This window comes from Bicyclus anynana, chromosome 27, assembly GCF_947172395.1.
Source record: "Bicyclus anynana chromosome 27, ilBicAnyn1.1, whole genome shotgun sequence".
In the NCBI taxonomy this organism is placed as follows: Eukaryota; Metazoa; Arthropoda; class Insecta; order Lepidoptera; family Nymphalidae; genus Bicyclus; species Bicyclus anynana.
Window position 1 is genome coordinate 1,391,534 of NC_069109.1, and position 21,641 is coordinate 1,413,174.

Sequence of the window (21,641 nt, forward strand, 5' to 3'; positions counted from 1 at the left end):
TCTTGATTTAACGACCGTTCTGTTTTAGATATACGAAATTGTAAGTTAATTCTAAAAATTCCGAAATATCACGTAAAAGTAACCTTTTTATTAATGTAACCTAAAAGTTACCAATGCAGTCAAAAAATCACCTAAAAGGTTACAAAAGTAACCTTCTGGCAACACTGGTCAGCTGGTACAATTTTGGTCTACGCATAGACCATAGAATACAATTACAGTTATATATCTATGGGTCTACGGCTATACCACAAAATTATAGTCTTTGTCTAGAATCCACAACCTCCGATCCGCTAATAAAAATATATTTGTCTGTTTCGTTTGTCAATTTTGACATTTTGACTGTCAAAAATTCGTGTGTTTAAAAAAAAAAAAACTTAAATTGACTCAAACTTGACAGTCTCAAACAGTCTCAAACCTCAAAAATCAAAATAAAGTTTTAATTCTTTAATTATTCGATGTACCGATGTACAATTCAAATGTATTCAATGTTTTAACACAAGCCCTAACTTAACAATAAGCACTTTTCAGCAATGGTTTTATAGCATAGATATATACCAGTGGTTATTTCAAGTCACTGTTATAAAAGGATTACTCCTAAGCTTAGAGCCCTCTGACCAACAAGTTCTATATTATGAGGAATACTTTGTTGTATAGAAAAACTTTGGGTAAATAGTGAAATGAAAGTTTGATATCTTGAAAATGGATAGAAACATTTAAAATGTGGTGCAGTGTACCTCTCTGTGAGAACTCTAGAGAAAATAAACTTTTAAAAACAAATCCTAAATCACTAGAAATCACATATCATGGGTAAGTAGCTATTGCTTCTATAAAAAAAAATCAGTACTTTAAACCTTCATAGTTTTTTTTTTTTGAGAAAAAAATACTGTGAACTTAAAGGGAACTTATGGCTGTAAGAATTAGTTAAAGGAAAAAATTTATAACATAATGCAAAAGCCTTAAAAATCATGAAAAAGTACAAGCATGCATTTCTTCATGGGACAGCCAAGCTGAAATTTAATAGGGATCATGACTATATAGGTTTGAATATATTGATTTTTATGATACATTCGGGTAAATAGCGATTTAGCTGAAATTTGGAATGGAAATAGATTTTACTCTGGATTAACACATAGGTTACTTTTTATCCCGAAAAAATCCATAGTTTCTGAGGGATTTGTGAAAAACTAAATTCCACGCGGACGAAGTTGCGGGCGTCCGCTAGTATTATAATACATAACAAAATATTGAACATTATTACAGGTTCCCAACTATACAGTGGCTCAAATACTCGTGGCTGGTCTCCCTGGGTATGGAGGAGAGTCAGCTGTTGGAGCCAGCAATGGTATGCTCCGAACACTTCCATCATGATGACTTTGTGATGGGCACCCAGAGGCTGAAGAGCGATGCGCTGCCGTCTGTAGTGCAGGTGATTTATTATTTTACAAGCTGACGCCCTGCTGTTTCACCCACATAGTTCCTGGGAGAATACAGGAATAAATTATAGTCAAACACACACAAAAGTACTGCGCTGGGCTATCTAACACTGAAATGTTTTCAATTTTTTTTTTTTTTTCAACTGGGTTAATCTGCCATCAGTAAAATAACTATAAGCAGATGTGTTCTGTGATAACTGCGCTTTTCGAGTGTATTCCCCAGTGCGAATATCCCCTAATTATTTTTATAGGTTACTAGTGGACCCGCTCAAGCTTCGCTTTGACTTATGATGCACTTCTTCTCTATCCCTACATTACCTATACAGTGTATCTCCGTACCTCAACCCTACCCCTACCCTAGTCATACCCTACTTTTACCCTACCCCTAGGGTTTGAAAAATAGATGTTGGCCTATTCTCATAAATACCGGATAAACAAAAAATATTTCATCAAAATCGGTCAAGCCATTTCGGAGGGCAACGAAAACTGTGACACAAGAATTTTATATATTAGATTAGGGTTAAATAATGTGCTTTCTTTTAAGCCTACTCTGATATGTGAATTTGTCAAATTGGACCAGTAGTTCCTGAGATTAGCACGTTCAATCAAACAAACAAATTCTTCAGCTGTTGTGTACATTGTACAATAATTATGACAAATGACAATTAGCGACGTGTCTTGGGACTTGTTTTGTGGCGCGGAGTATAACAGCTTCAAGTCAAAGGGTGGTTCTTCGGGCTGTATGAGTCTAGACTATCCAATTTCAATTGAGGATTTTTTTAAATCCTGAAATTAAAGAAGAGACTGTATTTGTGTATTGTGTGAGTGTGTTTGTGTGAGTGGGTGTGATTGTTTTATTTAAAAACAAAAACTTTAAATAAATGTATATATTTTTTTCCAGGTGTGCATCATATGCCTTGACACAGACACCAAGCTGTATCCACTAGCCAAATATAATTTATCTGAAGCATACTACAATGTAACTGGAATATCTGTGAGTTGTTATATTAAAATCATTTATTTCACATCAATACATTTTTGTCTTGTCATTCAATTCAATCAAAACATTGTCTTGTGTAACCTCAGACCATTTGGCATAGGAGCTGCCTAGCTAGACTTTACGCCTCTCTTAAAAGTATAAGATCGCAATCCACAGAATAAAGAATGATCCAGAATGGGTCTTCACAAGCAGCGTGGTGAAGCTGTATATATAATAAAAAACCCAACTGTCACACGTTTCCTTGACATGCGCATATACAAACATTTTTAACCGACTTCAAAAAAAAGAGGAGGTTATCAATTTGTCAGAATCTTTTTTTCATAATTTGTATTTCAAAATTTAACTCTGGCAACAAATTTATGTAAAATCAATTATTAACAAAAAAAAACCTTATCTCTTAGTATTAATGTAGATAGATTGTATAAACATATTAATCTGTCACAGTCTAACATGTTTATACAATCTATCTACATTAATACTATAGAATCAGTTTTAATAATCGCATTAGATCATTGATCATATACTTTGACAGAAAAGTAACGTCTAGCGAGGGCAAGTTCTTATGTAATTAGTCTGAGGGTGAAACCGCATACTTATTCTCATTTGTAAATTCAGACCTACCAAGTGACATAAGATAGTCCACTTCTAAGCATCTTCAAAGATCGTGTTAAAAATTACTACTTATCAACTATACTATAATAACTTTTATTTAAGTAGTTCTGTTTATTTATTATGTATTTCTATAATTATGTATGTAGGTGTATTTATATATTAATTATTAGAGATGGGCCGAGTACTCGGTTGATACTCGGTACTCGGCGTACTCGGCGGTATTTTTTGATACTCGTACTCGGCCGAATAACTCGGTCGGTGAATGCCAAGTATACCTTGTTTAAGAAAAGCATTATTTAGGTAGATATAAATAAAACAACAGTGTTAATCAAAAAGTAATTATTAATAATTTAGGAAATCTTTGAAAATCCCATGTAGTATTTCTGATTATTTGGCTCGCCTACGCACCACCACGGGCTACCTGTCCGACGGTCTGACACCGACTGCCCCAGGGTGTATTCAGTGTGTACATTACGACCTCAGTACAAATTGCTTATGCCTCCTTAATTCCCTATTTGCTCACTAGATGGCGCTTTAAGGCACTTTGACCAGCAGGATTCTGAGGTAATCTTAAGCCAAGTATTAAAAAAAAATTATAACCTTGTGCGGCTTGTGACATTTTGTTTAATTTTGTAGACGAAACGGTTTTATTTCTTCTGCTTTCTTCATGGTGTTTTTTTGCGTTGATTTTTCCCGACGACCTGGCTTTTATTATGGATTTTGGTGACTGTTATAAATCGTTTTGACCTGTGCTTTACTTTGGATTCCGAGAACTCTGTTATATGTCTTGTCTTGAGATTTAGTAGAGTTCTTTTTTTATTTTTTCGTGCAGATTTTTTACATTTAATTGGTGTAAGCCAACAAATATATTGTTAAGGGGTACCACTAGAGGTTTTGACGAAGATGACTCTATTCAAAGAGACGGAGTTGTTTATGTTCACAAAAGGAGAAACAATAAATAATTATATGTATCCCATTTGTGTTTTTATTATTTGTATCCGAATTCCTAAATAAAATAATAGAATTAAAGAACAGTTAATACTAGTAGGTAAACATTATGTTTATGTCTATATGGATATAGGTTTATATACGTAATTCGACGCTCATTTTATACTTATGGGTATATATTATAATTGGTGTAGTTCTCTATCTGCTCACATGATGGCGCTAAGCGGAGATGGCATCTGAGGACTCTATACCCTATATTCAATGTACTCTATGGACTGCCCCCTCTCTTCGGCCTGCCCTAATGACGTATACGCTCGAGACAAACACCACTATAAATACATACACTACATCCCTTCCTTATTTTAATATATTTGATCTTTGTATGTATAATTGTATTCCATGATAATTAAACCACTAGGTCTGTACAGCAGTGATCCTTATTAACTCTGTAACATTATAATTTGATATCATAAACTCTGCACTTCTACACATCTACTCATTTTGTTTGTTTGATAAACTTAGATTCAATAATCAGCTATAAATTTATTTCATAATTATTTTCACAACAATCACATACATATTTATTTTAATTTGTTACCATACTCCGCTTATCTTCCTTATTTCCATTTAGATTTTAATAATCAGCTATAAATGCTTTTCATAATTATTTTCATAATAATCACATACATATTGATTTTAATCTGATACCATACCCTGCTTATCTTCCTTATTTCCATTATTTCTATCTTCTGTATGCTCTACTTCCTTCTCTTTGTCATTTAGAACTTGCCACTGTCCCTCAATTCTTTTTAAATGAACTACATTTCTTCTTGATATTTGTCCCGTTAAATCATTGCGAACTTCAATATCTCCGCTAATACTTTTCTCTACGGTATGGAAGACAGGATTATAATTTAGGCTTAGTTTGTTATCCTTGTGTACATCACCGCCTTAAATAGTCTGTTGAGCATTATGAGACATCGCTAAGATAGTGATTTTCGCATAACGGAACGTAACTATCAACCAGGCATAAGTAACAATTTCAGTATGTTTACTAACATCACAAAATAAGAACATCCTTTTGTTTGGTTTTAGAGATGTCCGTACCACATAGTTCCAGTTAAGGCAAAAGCTGTGTAGGACCTCAACTTTTTTAAACCAGATGACAGTTTTATACTTTAAGAGTTCCTTATTCAAATTCAATACACTTTTGTTGCATAAATGACGTGTGTGGTAGACTGTTGAAAATTAGTTTATTTGTATTGCTGACGTTTCCAAGTTCACCGAGAGTTCACACAACTTATTATGCTTAAATAAATTGTACACTGGTATAATCTGTATTTGTGCAATCGCTATTTTATAGCTTTATTAGTAAGTCACCCTCAAACATTGTAAGAACCTTTTGTTTTTACTAATTTCCGTATTACAGATGACACTCTTAAGAAAGTCTGTAAGCATCGTAGGATCGACCACAAATTGAACCCTGCTCCACAAGTGACACTAATGCAGTCAGATTTATCAATACACTGGACGGCACTTCTAATACTATTACTTTGGAAGCAATGATGACAGAGAACTCAACAGTTTCCCTCTCTCTCTCTCTCTCTCTCTCTCTTCTTTTTTTTTTTTTACATAGCGGTGCAAAATCTTACATTTTGACTATATTTCTGTAATTTTTTGGTGCAGAAGACAACATATAAAACAAAGCTGATGATATTTCGAACATTCGTTTGGTTGAACCTGTCACAAATGTCAGTTTTCATCAGTATTATTAAGTACCCGTCGAAAGCTGTCACAATAATTGACAGATAATTCTAACTTTGCCGCAATGCTCTTACTTTGTTATAATATTTAATTGTAACAAATAGTTTTGTAAAATTGAAACTTACGCTGACCCGCTCATTCGTTGTTAGCCTCAATGTTGTTTGACTTCGAACCAATGGCTATTGTTTCTCATTCTAATATATATATATAGGACTGTTCTGCCTGCCATTCACAGTCCACTGCTAACACCTGCTAAACTCAATCATGCACCTATACATAGTTAAATTGCGTCAAAACTTAAACTTAACTGCGCTAGGTCTTGATGAAAGTATTTCCACCAACCTACATTGCAAAATGACTAATCAATAATTAAAGCTTGTTGTAATCCGACCAAATGATGATCCTGTGCAATTTCACTTCACAACGCATTGCAAGCACCATCATAAAAACCCTTTGAAAATAAGAAAACTAAATTTCATCAAGTTGTACAAACTTGCAGGTTAAACAATGGCAACTGCTTGATCAATTAACAAGTCTATCAAATACACACATAAGGGTAAAACGACAACAAATTTCAATTCAACGTTCAACAACAAATCTTTAATCGAATGATACTAAATAACTCAAATGTAAAACAACTAAAACTTTTAGCGACTCCCTCAATGTCGCTCACATAACACGCCGTCTGACTTCGGATGTTCCTTGGCTATTTATAACTTCAAACTAACACAGTGATTTAGTATTAATACCCTAATACAAAGACAAATAATTATTATTTGAGTGTCACAAGCATGATGACAGAACAATTCTGCACCACCTCACCATCGAACAGCAACTCTTAGTGACATCTCCATGTCCACATTCGTTCAGAATGGTCTCTTACTACGAGATCCTTTACACCATTTTGCGTTCACAACACTTAACCACCTTAACCACAAGTTGAACGTCCCCTTCTATCACAGCATAGCCCATGTCATACTCACGACCAACACCAACGACGCAGTGGAGTGACCCCTTTAACCACGACACAACTACAACAACCAAGGAAGGGATGTAGTATCCCCTTCACATACAAACTTTTCCAGCGTAAGTCGGGCCATATTAGCGCAGAATCTGAAATTAAAAAGTTTATCGATTTAACGATCAGCTATGCTGCTTCTAGATTGTCGATTTAACGACCAGCTATGCTGCTAGTAGGTCGTCAATTTAACGACCATCTACACTGCTTTCAGGTTGTCGATTTAACGACCAGCAATGCTGCTTCCAGGTTGTCGATTTAACGACCAGCTGTGCTGCTTGTATGTTGTCGATTTAACGACCAGCTATGCTGCTTGTATGTTGTTGATTTAACGACCAGCAATGCTGCTTCCAGGTTGTCGATTTAACGACCAGCTGTGCTGCTTGTATGTTGTCGATTTAACGACCAGCTATGCTGCTTGTATGTTGTTGATTTAACGACCAGCAATGCTGCTTCCAGGTTGTCGATTTAACGACCAGCTGTGCTGCTTGTATGTTGTCGATTTAACGACCAGCAATGCTGCTTTCATATTATACATGAACTGCACGACTTAGCGATCAGCCATACCTGCATTGTTTTTTTTTTTTTTTTTTGAACACTGTATAGTAAATACTGCAGACTGATCACATACTACTGGACATGCAGACTATACCGCCCTGCAGTCACCGTACTGGCTGGCACCGTATTATTTAATTCATACTACAGTCTATCTATACACGGTTATAATTAAGTAACAATGATTATCAATCCGAACAGTGGAGAGGTTATTATTAATTATTGATATAAATATAATTATTTATTTTACATGATATAAATTCATCATTGGTTATTTTACTCTTGACAACTATGACGTCACGTCATGATTTAGTTTGTATTTAATTTCTCAACTTTGTGTTTCGATATTTTAATATTATTTTACGATCGTTATAAATATCTTTTAATTATTAATGTGTTTTAGATAGAATTATAACGTTTGGTTTGTATAATAATACTCCGGAACTAGTATTAAAACGTACTTGTATTGTTAACATATTCGTGCTACCAACAGTAGACACTAACTTTGCAAATATTATAAAATAGAGGGTTGTTTAGCAGATTCATTGATACCATCAGCGTGTAATATTAACATTATAGCGGAAGCTATGCTGAAATTGTTATCGAATAAATTTGTGTACAGTGAAAATATTATTTTACTTCTCCCACCTTCTGTAACATGTAATTTAATTTTTTTTTTTTTTACATATCCATTTGCACGCCGCACCCACAACATTTTGTTATCACACTTCACACGATAGATTCAATTCACGCACAAACCCGTGCGCAAATTGCAGTATGCCAATGTTTATAGACGCGGGCGACTTATGCGCTTGACACAGAACACCAAGCTGTATCAACAGACGAAGACGAATGCATTGTTATTGTCATGTTGGTTGTAATTAAACATCACACAATGTAACTTGGGTAATACTTCCCAAGAGTATTTATTATTTATTATGCTCACGTTTAATAAACACCAAAATTATGTAAAACATCGTAAAAGTTACATTTGACCATTTAACGTTTATCACTTCTATCCCTTTTCAAATTATACAAACCATCAACCATGGTCTTAGATTTAGATCACGTTTGTAATGTATTAGCTGAAATGTTTTGGGAGTAAACATAAAACATTAATAAATCAGTACGAGATTGACCGCCGTTAAATGGCACCACCGACTCCTTATTTTATTAATTTTACTACTTTTCAGTAATCAGTAAAAGCCAGACCAGCAAGCAGAAATCGGCTATGTCAATGTAATGTACACGCACACAATAGCAATTTACCTAATCACTAATTTGTTCACTCAATTAATTATTTTCACTTAATTGTGTACTGTAGCACCGTTTTGCTATCGCTGTAATACTGGACTCTTAACACCACCATTAAATAACGTTGAAGCTCACGAATACCGCCTTCCTCATCATAAAACGTTGAGACAAGGCTATCGCTTATTCAAACGCTTATCATAAAGTTTGTACAATGTGATACCTGCAACGAATATCGATACCCATTAAACTTTAATTTTGAGGGTAATACTTGATGTGACGATAAATAAATTTAAATTCCTGTATACGTCATTTAGTAAATACGTAATGTATGTAAGACCGTCACTCCAACTGGCAAACAACACAACAACTTTTGTCTTACCGTACTGGCCGTACCAGCTTAGGTATAGTGAACTTGACAGTCTAGCAGGCAAATCGGCAAGGCGTACTTCACAAAACGGAATATGTCTATTCCAGCTAATCGCTGCGGGATACTGTCCCGGCTTACGGATCGCTCGACTCAACGATGGTAACTAATTTAGCTATTTGAATTACTTTAGGTGTAGTGATAGTCAGTTCCAGCTATCCCCTCTCTGAATCCCTGCAGGATGTTATCCCGGCTTAAGGACTACTTGATCCAGCGAAGGTAACTAAATTAGCTATTGACTTATCACTTGCCCACTTAACGAAATTGCCACGCTACGACATGTCTATCACTTGTACACTCATAAAATGCCATGTCATTTGATTATCTATCATCACACAATGTCTTGATAAACAACATTAAATTTATTCAACAGTATTAAAAGAATAATTATTACTTCGACCTTCTGTCCTTTTCAAAAATAAAATTGACTAACCGCATTGCTGTATTCATTTTACTTTTTTTACGTATTTTCTTTCTTTTTTTTTTATTTTTAGTCGCTGTAAACTAGACCATAGTCTACACAGCGACTTAGTTTAAGCTTAATCGCTGCAAACCAGACCGGCAGGCAAGAACCGGGTCCGTAGTCTGGGCAAGCGATTTTGCCAATTACCAAGTAACAGAACACAACAATTTACGGATAATAATTATAACTACTTACAGTTTTTTTTTTCTTTTTTTTTTTTTTTTTTCACCTCGTCGCCAATGTAGTATTTCTGATTATTTGGCTCGCCTACGCACCACCACGGGCTACCTGTCCGACGGTCTGACACCGACTGCCCCCTCTCTTCGGCCTGCCCTAATGACGTATACGCTCGAGACAAACACCACTATAAATACATACACTACATCCCAATTAAATTTAAATGAAATTAAAATTAAAGATTTAAAAGAGCAACTGTTGAGTTTCCCGTCGCTCTTCTCAAGAGGAGACTGCGCCTTCTGAGCTGGTGGTAGAGTCACTACAAATGTCAAACTTGACGTTTCAAAAGTGCTTGTAAACTAAGCCTACTTGAAAAAAACAATTTGGGATTGAATTATTACTTGTTTACGCGCGCGAAATGGGAATTTGATTTAACCGAGTTACTCGGCCGAGTACTCGGTAGAAAAAAAATTGAACCGAGTAAAACTCGGTACTCGTTACTCGGCGCATCTCTATTAATTATGTATTTAGATGTACTTGTATGTATTTTATTTGTGTATATTTAGTATGTAGTTTAATTTAGTATATTATTTTTAATACTTTAATTACTATAGGTATGTTATATTGCACTATACGCTTTCATTTCCTTAAATATTACATTCAAGGTTGTCTGGAGGAGATCGCTTTTAGCCGCCTTTGCGCATCTTATTTTTCGTATTTTTTGTATTTTTATTTTTTTGTGTGTAATAAAGAATTAAAATAAATAAAATATTCTCATTTGTTATCTATATATTACAGTTGTGCAGTAAGCTGAAGCTGTCACCTAAATTGTGTGTAGAATGTGCTCATAGATTGGTCAGTTGTAACAAATTCAGAGACAAGAGTGTGAGGGCCCATAACCTATTACTGCAGCTATATGAGAGACACAATGTGGTAAGTATTCATGTGTATTTTTATTTTATATATTTGTTGACCGTTTCCGGTGTTCATAATTTTAGAAAGACCAGTAATTTAAAAATAAGTCAATAACTGTAAGCAACACAATTAAAGTATACACTTTAATTGTAGCTATTTAATAAAATAAACGGGCTGGGCAAAAAAATGGAACATATAACCTTCAACAGCAGCTGACAGTTTTGACAGATATTTATTCCAGTTAGTTGAAGAATTGGAGATTTATTAAATTGATTGGTTACGTTATCAAACCATATTCAGCTCACTGCTCACTGCTGAGCTTGAGTCTCTGCTCAGAATGAGAAGGGCTAGGCCTATAATCCACCATGATGGCACCTCACGCAGAGAATTGAGAAAATTATCTAGTATGTAGGTTTCCTCGCGATGTTTTCCTTCACTGTTTGAGACACGTGATATTTAATTTCTTAAAATGCACATAACTGAAACTGAATTGATTGTTTACACCAACTAAAACATTGAACTGTAATTTATAATTTCGTACAAAAAAAAAACAAAATTGAAATTGCTTCATCCATTTGGGAGCTATGGTGCCACAGACAGACAGATACATCGAACTTATGACACCCCTCTTTTTACATCGGAGGTTAAAATATGAAAGATAAGATTAAAATATTAAACGGAACCATATACACTTTTATATATAAAAGATAAATTGTGTATCTAATGTTTTTCAGTTATCAACACAAAATGTAAAAACAATAAACAGAGAAGAAAACAAATTAACATCCAACATAAGAAAGAAAACATTCATGCCTGACCACTATGATTATAATTATACCTACACAGAAGAAAAACAAATGCATCCACTACAAATTGAGAAAATTGTGATATCTGTAGATACTACAACTGAAGTTAAAATAGAAACTGAAAATGACGATGGACTTAAAGAGGAGTTATCTAATGAAAACTTTGATAGCGATGAAGATGACATAGACAATGTAGATATGACAGATAATAAAGGCGTGGAAGTAATAAAAATAGACAGAGACAATATAGAGGATTTCATAAACAATGATGTTTTCACGGATGTGGAATTCCCGAATGTAGATAATTGTGATGCTGATATAGATTTTATGGATGAGGATGACAATTTGAAGTTATCAAGTATTATTAAAAGTAGTAAAAGTAAGATTAGTAAAATTAATAAAAAGAAACTTAGTAAAGACGTGAAGGTGAAAGTTAAAAAAGATGGGAAAAAACGTGTGAAATCTGAAGTTAGAGGTCGTCCGGGAAGGAAACCAGGTATAGTGAATGATAATTTTATACTATAGATCGGTTACGTCCCTACAATACATAAAAATCGATCCCCGTCTGGGCCGATTGAAGTTTTCTTAATTGGTCCAGATCTGGCTGGTGGGAGGCTTTGGCCTTGGCTAGTTACTATCCTACCGGCATAGACCTACTACCAAGTGATTTAGCGTTCCGGTTCGATGTGTAGAAATTGAAAGGAATGTGAATTTTCATCCTCCTCCTAACAATTATCAATTATTTATATAGTTTTTGAAGTGCACTACTTAAGAATCAATTTTTCATATATAACCCCCGGTATGAAAAAAATAGGGGCAGTAAAATTCGATGAACGAATGACAGCGTTAGTTTTTTTGTGCGCAACCTATTCTGCGCATCTTTCACGTCGCGGCCTGCTGCACCTTTCACTTTTCGGAAGGCAGGTTTTGCTGAGAAGAAACCAGCAAGAAATTAAAAATGCTCTTTTAAATTATCGCTGGACATACATAAAAAAAAACATACATACAGCCGAACATAGAGCCTCCTCCTTTTTGGAAGTCGGTTGAAAATAAAAACATACAATATTATAATATACAATTGAAGACAACATTACAATTTCATATAGTCCAATAGCCTCCAAGTATCTTTATCATTAAGGAACTCATCAATGTTGTAGTACCCTCGACTAAGTTAACGTTCCTTAACACATTGCTTAAAGCTATGCATTGGCAGGTCCATCACAGTCTTGGGGATCTTGTTAAAGAAGAGTAAACCAAAATCGTTCTATCTGGGTGTCCGTTGAAACCTCTCAAGTTTTTTTTTAATATTTCAGGTTTCAAAGAGGAGTTAAAACTGTTCAAAGTGACAGAACTGAGTCACGAAGAGCAAATAGCTGAAATACAGAAGAGACAGGAGACGTCCAACTACAAGAACTCTCCGTTCAAATGCACCACGTGTTACAAGGGTTTCTGCGATATAAACGCTTACAATAGACATATGGACAAACATACTAATGTGAGTTGTTATGAACATCTACATATACAGGGTGCTGGGGAGTATTTCCCATAACGGTGATGATGACTAGGTTTGAATATATTAATTTTTATAATAAATTCGGGTAAATAAGGTCAATGTTAACTAATTTATACATAAAAAGCAAAGATTGTCTGGTTATTTGCAACATAAATAAGATTAAAAATTTTTAAAATTTTTTAAAAATCTGTAATTAGAGGAAAATTCATACAGTTTTAGCTTCCTTACATTAAATGTGTCATTTTTCAATAAATGAACTATAAGCATAAACGCACAAATAACAAAGATATTAGTAATTTTGTTTGAACGCCCATACAAATCTAGCGATCATTAAGTGCATACGACGTCACTAATTCGTGCCATTTTGTATGGGGCGTTTTTTAGGGATCCGCAAATCTGACCTTTTAAATCCCTGTAGCTCCGAAAGTAATGATCGCAGATACCCTGTTACTTTTACAAAATTGCTTTACTATTAGCATACTCTTGATTTATATACAATTTAAAAAACTGTCATCATCCCTATTATTATTTTTTTTTGTTTTGTTTACAGAAATTCGGCCAATTCGCGTGTCCCATATGTGGACTCCACACTAAGAATCCGTACAGAGTGAACAAACACTTGGGTAATACCCATGCGGCGAGATACAGCTGCACTATCTGTCCGTTTGTCACCAGGAGTAGGTGAGTTTGGACGTTCTAGTCCATGGGTTCCTAACCCGTGGGTTGCGGCCCACTTGTGGGGTGTAGGATGATTTTTATTTTTTATTTTTTATTTGGTTAACCAACAACCTTACATTTCTTACAAGCTATATGCTATGCTCTTAACAATAAAATTGCTAGCATGCTTTAAACCAGAGTTCCCCAAACTTTTTTGTGTCATAGACCCCTTGCCATGTTTTGGCGTGTTGGGTAGACCCCCTACTTACATGATATTGATCTCCTGTAAATTTCTAACTGTAGTGAAGTTTCGTGTTAAAAACTTAAAATAAAAATACATGTATTAATTGAATTTAAATTAAAACTACTCAAAATCAAATTTTATATCTGTTATGTAAAATGTACGTAACATTCAATTAAATAAACTATAAATAAAATAACATAAGCAATATTTTTAGTGAGAAGGATAAACCTGATGCTTTAATAATAAAGATAAAAGATAGTGTGATGTAAGTAAATAGGTACTATCAGTGTATGTGTTAAGATCCACTATCGTGTCATAGACCACTAGGGGTCGATAGACCACTTTGGGAATCACTGCTCTAGTGCATGGGTTCCCAACCTGTGGGGCGCGGCCCACTTGTGGGGCGTAGAGTGATCCAAAGGGGGGCGCGACGAGCGGCTTAAAAAAAATTCACATGGATTTAATTGAATTTTGGATAAAATATAATGCAAAATAAAATACAATAAATAATAGATAAAAAATGGGTATAAAAACGAAACAAAGAAACAGATTTCATGACGAAAATTATCTATGCTGAGCACTGACCAACATGAAGCCTAGAATTGATAAATTGGTTAATAAAATGCAGGCCCTATATTCTCACTAATGGTCATTATTATACACTAGCTGATGCCGCGTGGTTTCGTAGGAGTACGGGGATAATATATAGCCTTCCTCGATAAATTGGCTATCTAACACTGAAAGAATTTTTCAAATCGGACCAGTAGTTCCTGAGATTAGCGCGTTCAAACAAACAAACAAACTCTTCAGCTTTATAATATTAGTATAGATTGTACACAATTAATAAAGTCCATTAAAGTTTTCATCGTTTGTTTTTTTTATCCATTGAAGTTGAGTTGGGATAAGTTTTTAAGTAAGATTGTAGTATTTTAGCGTAAACTTTAGGGAGACGCATAGGGTAATAGGTTGGGAACCCCTGCTCTAGTGAGTCTATACTTCAGCCTTTCTTTGTGAAGTACTGTTTACCAACAAACAAGTTAAAAATGAGGGTAAAAATCACTAGTCATTTCACACCTAAAAATAATTATAATGAACTTGTTTTTAAATTAATGAAAATAAATTTGATTAATAAGCTTAAAACAATTAGATATGGTTAATATATTTTGTATAACATTTTATAAACAAACCATACATAATTTAAAATAAATAAGTTATGAAATGACATGCATTTCCTGCCTTCATTTCTAATTTCTTTGTTGGTAAACAGTACTCATCAAGAAAGGCTATAGTATAGTGACATGTATATATAAAATCTTTGTTCGGTTCCATACACTCTCAAACGTTGTGTGATCGGTTGCAGGAATTCCGCGAAAGCCCACGAGAGATGGCACGACGGCAAGAAGTACAAATGTCCCCATTGCGACGAGGAATTTATGTAAGTGTAATCTATATCCACAGATACATAAATTTTTAGCAGACTCTATATTATAGATAAATTTTTAGAAAACTATTGACGAACAAAGGTTATGATTCACAATATTTGTCAAGACAACTTAATTAATAAATCAAACTGTAACCAAAATAAGACCCTATAACGGCAGAGAATGACATTGAGTGGAGTCACGCACTTGTGAACGTTGTGTGTAGGTTTGTTAACAGTCAAAGGCACCTTTGACTGTTAACAAACACTCCCCTTTTCCACTCAAGTCACTCTCCCCGCCTATCCCAAGTAACCCATAAAGGATTACACAATAAGCTCGAATGCCACGAGCATACTGAAGTCGACCGTACGACGAGCGCCTTATATCGCAAGTTGTTCCCGCGACCTGGTCGCTACCCCTCTCTAACTCTCTATCTTTACGGAAACAAGTCGTGCCACCTAGCGTCGGCACGAGTCAGCACGAGATCGAGCGACGTCATATCCGTCCCAGACTACTATTTCCAACAATAATGTTAGTAAAACTGTGCATGTGTGCATTCAGTAGCTAAATTCGGATCACCTATTGCGATAATTTTGTAGGCACGTAACTTATCTATAGTATAAAATATCATTGTTGGAAGTCCACGCAATGCAAGTGGTCCATGTCCAGCAGTGGACGTCCATCGGCTGTTGATGATGATGACATCCATACCCCCATAATAATACTGATGATCGTGATGACGATGACGATGGCGATGGCGATGGCGATGACGGTTACGATGGCGATGACAATGACAATGACGATATCGACGATGATGGCAATGACGATGACGACGGCGATGACGATAACGATGACGATGATGATCATGATGATCGTGGTGATGATGATGACGATGATGATCATGATGATCGTGGTGATGATGATGACGATGATGATCATGATGATCGTGGTGATGATGATGACGATGATGATCATGATGATCGTGGTGATGATGATGAAGATGATGACGATGACGATGGCAATGACGATGGCGATGACGATGACGATGGCGATGTCGATGACGTTGTCGATGATGATGATGATGATGTTGTTTGTTGCAGCAAGAGCACTTCGTACATGTCGCACGTGCGCATAAAGCACCCTTCAGACTTCGTGTGCACGCTGTGCGGGTTCTCGTTCATCGGCGAGCGCGGCCTGCGGATGCATCTCAATATGAAACACCGTTTTGACGACATCCAGGTTAGTCGCATTGATTTTTCTGTACTAATATTATAAAGAGTTAAAGTTTGTAGTGTAGGATCGCATAACCATACAAGCGTTGAGTCAGTCCACTGTGCATTATTTCCAGAACCCGCTGGGCCCAGTGTGCGAAGAGTGCAACATACGCTTCGCGTCCGACGCCGCCTACCACCAGCACATGAAGGTGTCCCCCAAACACGCCACCGCAGAGTGAGGCCTTTTGTTTTACTTTATATTATCATCATCATCATCATCATCATCATCATCATCATCATCATCATCATCATCATCATCATCACCATCATCATCATCATCATCATCATCATCATCATCATCATCATCATCATCATCATCATCATCATCATCATCATCATCATCATCATCATCATCATCATCATCATCATTATCATCATCATCATCATCATCATCATCATCATCATCATCATCATCATCATCATCCTCATCATCATCATCATCATCATCCTCATCATCATCATCATCATCATCATCATCATCATCATCATCATCATCATCATCATCATCATCATCATCATCATCATCATCAACATCATCATCACATGCCACCGAAAAGTGAGACCTTTTGTTTTACTTTATATTATCATCATCGTCGCCATCACATTCAGAACCCGTTTAGTCCTGTGTGCGACGAGTGCATACACTTCATCATCATCATCGTCATCGACATTATCATCGCCATCACCATCGTCATCGTCGCCACCATCGCCATTACCATCGTCATCGCTATCGTCATCGTCATCATAATCATCATCATCATCTTCACCGTTATCATAATCATCATCACCATCATCATCATCATCGGGAGTTTGTCATTTCTAACTTGTTTGTTGGTATACAGTTATAGGGGAATTTGCAAAAATGTAAATTTTAAAATCAAATTCGAACCAATGGCGTTTTTTTGTGTTATTTATTTTCTATCGCTTTAATATAAATGCGTATATAGATTCATATTGTTTCCAGCACATTCAAACTGAACTACCCGGTGAGGAAGGTGTGCCGCAACCAGGCCCGGCCTGCCAAACCTGCCAAGCGTGAGCCGGCCGCTCCTCCCAAGCCCATCGGTCCCGTCGACTGCGAGCAAGTGAGGAATATCTATATGTATACTTATCTTCCGACGGTCAGGGAAACCTATGGAAAAAGAAGTCTTATCGCCCCATTAGCCTTACTCCCGTCCTGTCAAAGATCTGGGAAATAATCCTACTAATATTATAAACGCTAAATCATGAAAAAAGAAGATGGCCGCGACACGAAAAAATTAGCCGCGCCGCGCATTGAAAAAGTCGAAGTTTTTGAGTGATTACTGGTGGAATTTAAATTGACTTTCGCGAAACTAATTGAACAATCATCCCGGTGTTTTGCACGACGTGGATGTCCGCTGCATCCAGATTCCGGATTGAAAACGAGCGAAGCCGGAGCGCACGACGCCGGGGGCGTTTGAGGTACAATTCCTTTAATTAATAATGGGGATGATGACTAGGTTTGAATATATTGATTTGTATGATACATTCGGGTAAATAGGGTCAATGTTAACTAATTTATACATAAAAAGCAAAGATTGTCTGGATATTTGCAAAATAAATGAGATTATAAAATTTCAAAAACTACTAAATTTTTTTTATCGTAATTAGATGAAAATTCATACAGTTTTAGCTTCCTTACATTAAATGTGACATTTTTTAATATTTGAACTATAAACATAAACGCACAAATAACAAAGATATTAGTAATTTTGTTTGAACGCGCATACAAATCTAACGATCATTACATTGCCTATGACGTAATTTTTTCGAGCCATTTTGTATGGGGCGTTTTTCAGGTATCCGCGGCAGCGCCGCAAATCTGACCCTTTAAATCCCTGTAGCTCCGAAAGTAATGATCGCAGATACCCTGTTCCTTTTACAAAATTGCTTTACTATTAGTATACTCTTAATTTATATACAATTTAAAAAACTGTCATCATCCCTATTCAAAACCATACAGTTTGTATGGATGTTTGGATGTTTGTTACTCTTTAACGCCGCTACTACTGAAGCGATTTGGCTGAAATTTTGTATGGAAATAGATTTTACTCTGGATTAACACATAGGCTACTTTTTATCCCGGATGGTTCCCGAGGGATTTGTGAAAAATAATAGTATAAAAAAACTGAAAAGAAGAAATCAAGCTCAGTCCAGAAGTGTAGAAAGCAATTAGAAAACAGTCGGGTTATAAGTTATAAATAAAAGTGTACAGGACCTTAATAAATATTTTTTTGTTCCCAGTGTGGCATCAAACTGAAGGGCTCTAGAAGTTACGCGATGCACTTCAAGAAATATCATCCGGACAAAAACCGCACAAAGTTCCCCAAAGCGAGAATTATGTGTGAACTGTGCGGGAAGATATTCACGGTGAGTTTAGTTTTTAATTAATAGTACATTATGATTTCGATTGAGAAGAGATTGGGTTCGATTCCCACAACTGGAAAATATTTGTGTGATGAGCATGGGTGTTTTCCAGTGTCTGTGTGTATTTATACATTATATAAGTATTTATATGTAGAATATAATTGTATATTAATATTATAATATCAAATATCTTAGCACCCATAACACAAGCTACTCTGTATGCTTACTTTGGGGATAGATAGTGATGTGTATTGTTTAAGTATATTTATTTATTTTATTTAAAAAAAAAAAGATATAAGTGCGGTAGTTGAAAATGCAGTCGAGGCGATATTGCAGCTCGAGCCACAAGCGAGAACTATAGTAAGGAACTCAATGAAGTAGATGTCAACCGATTGAGCTGAATTCTGTATACACATTAAATTTGGATGACAATGAACGATAACGACGTCATTCTAAATCCAATATGGCGGACCACCCAAAATGGCGGACCACCCAAGATGGTGGAACACCCTGATGGCGGACCACCCAAGAACGCGCGGCTTGTCAAAGTGTGCGTGGGGCACCGGAAGCTCACACTTACAGAGAGCCGCACGCAGGCGCTTGCATGCCGACACCATTTTATTGAGTCGTGACAGAGAATTTAGTGTTTTTTGGTTTCCGTATGACCATTCTGGTTGCGTTGATACATTGTTGTAGCCTAATTAAAAAAAAAAAAAAAATTGACGAAGTTACGGCGTGTGAATTTGGAGAACTAATTGAACATTGAAGTGCATAATGGCTGGAGTGACACATTGAAATAGACAATTCTCGACCTACATTAGACACATTACACTCATATCGCCCGTCAGCTAGGGTCAACCAACCTGGGTCGACTCGCGACCCTTCGACCGTAAGTAGTTCATTGCCTATCTGACCAATACTTGAAGCCGGGCGCCGTATTACGAACGCCCGGTTACCCACTGGATCAGTTGATGGCCGCTTGATCAATTCGCGTAGGAGTCGGAGTGCCCACTCAGTTTTTTTTAATGTATTTCTACAATATGGGTATCAAATGAAAGGGCTTATTATGAGTAACTTGAAAATATGAACAGATTAAGAGACCTAGCCAGCGATAACTAAAAAGTAAAAAATAAATTCAAAACGAATACTTTTATTTATACTCTCTAAAAAAGCCATGCAAGATGATTAGATAGTAGGTGCTGTGGCCGTGACTCATGTATGACAACAGCTTAAAGAATAAAAAAAAAGCTTAGTTTGTATCATATACTATACAAAAAAAAAACAATGGTGGGTTAAAACCAGTTTAAAATAATGGAATAATCTCAATTTTACTACACGATCATTCTTACTTTTAGGTGTATCAAATAAATATAAATTCTTTGTCTAACTCAAATTGTTTTGTTTATCTGTTTGTATTTAGTGCATGGCGCATCTCCGCTACCACATGCCGATACACGCGGAACAGAAGCAGTTCAAGTGTGACGTGTGCGACAAGAGGTTCGCCTTCAAGGCCAACCTGATGAACCATGTGGTGATACATGACGAGACGCGCCCGCGCTTCGAGTGCGCCGTCTGCGGGAAGAACTTCTCCAACCAGCAGAACAGGTGGCGGCATATGTTTGTGAGTATCATCATGTGATAATGTATCATATATGCGACAAGAGCCAACCTGATGAACCATGTGGTGATACATGACGAGACGCGCCCGCGCTTCGAGTGCGCCGTCTGCGGGAAGAACTTCTCCAACCAGCAGAACAGGTGGCGGCATATGTTTGTGAGTATCATCATGTGATAATGTATCATATATGCGACAAGAGCCAACCTGATGAACCATGTGGTGATACATGACGAGACGCGCCCGCGCTTCGAGTGCGCCGTCTGCGGGAAGAACTTCTCCAACCAGCAGAACAGGTGGCGGCATATGTTTGTGAGTATCATCATGTGATAATGTATCATATATGCGACAAGAGCCAACCTGATGAACCATGTGGTGATACATGACGAGACGCGCCCGCGCTTCGAGTGCGCCGTCTGCGGGAAGAACTTCTCCAACCAGCAGAACAGGTGGCGGCATATGTTTGTGAGTATCATCATGTGATAATGTATCATATATGCGACAAGAGCCAACCTGATGAACCATGTGGTGATACATGACGAGACGCGCCCGCGCTTCGAGTGCGCCGTCTGCGGGAAGAACTTCTCCAACCAGCAGAACAGGTGGCGGCATATGTTTGTGAGTATCATCATGTGATAATGTATCATATATGCGACAAGAGCCAACCTGATGAACCATGTGGTGATACATGACGAGACGCGCCCGCGCTTCGAGTGCGCCGTCTGCGGGAAGAACTTCTCCAACCAGCAGAACAGGTGGCGGCATATGTTTGTGAGTATCATCATGTGATAATGTATCATATATGCGACAAGAGCCAACCTGATGAACCATGTGGTGATACATGACGAGACGCGCCCGCGCTTCGAGTGCGCCGTCTGCGGGAAGAACTTCTCCAACCAGCAGAACAGGTGGCGGCATATGTTTGTGAGTATCATCATGTGATAATGTATCATATATGCGACAAGAGCCAACCTGATGAACCATGTGGTGATACATGACGAGACGCGCCCGCGCTTCGAGTGCGCCGTCTGCGGGAAGAACTTCTCCAACCAGCAGAACAGGTGGCGGCATATGTTTGTGAGTATCATCATGTGATAATGTATCATATATGCGACAAGAGCCAACCTGATGAACCATGTGGTGATACATGACGAGACGCG

At 36.8% G+C, this 21,641-nt stretch overlaps 1 protein-coding gene across 1 annotated transcript; it reads left to right on the forward strand.

Moving 5' to 3' along the window:
- The first annotated feature begins 387 nt into the window (after window positions 1-387).
- Window positions 388-20,634, forward strand: LOC112056776 (zinc finger protein 626). Its single transcript, XM_052890319.1, has 13 exons — window positions 388-807; window positions 1,261-1,426; window positions 2,335-2,427; window positions 10,447-10,581; window positions 11,298-11,865; window positions 12,683-12,864; window positions 13,433-13,563; window positions 15,144-15,218; window positions 16,305-16,443; window positions 16,553-16,653; window positions 17,443-17,563; window positions 18,744-18,869; window positions 20,287-20,634. Exons 1-13 carry the CDS (start codon window positions 719-721, stop codon window positions 20,503-20,505), a joined length of 2,145 nt encoding a protein of 714 aa, XP_052746279.1. The 5' UTR covers window positions 388-718; the 3' UTR covers window positions 20,506-20,634.
- The last annotated feature ends 1,007 nt before the right edge of the window (window positions 20,635-21,641 follow it).

Coding starts and splice junctions, on each gene's coding strand:
- LOC112056776 (XM_052890319.1), top strand. CDS start 719: ATGTGGTGCAGTGTACCTCTCTGTGAGAACTCTAGAGAAAATAAACTT. Junction 16,444..16,552: donor ACCGTTTTGACGACATCCAG/GTTAGTCGCATT, acceptor CATTATTTCCAG/AACCCGCTGGGCCCAGTGTG. Junction 16,654..17,442: donor CCCAAACACGCCACCGCAGA/GTGAGGCCTTTT, acceptor TATTGTTTCCAG/CACATTCAAACTGAACTACC.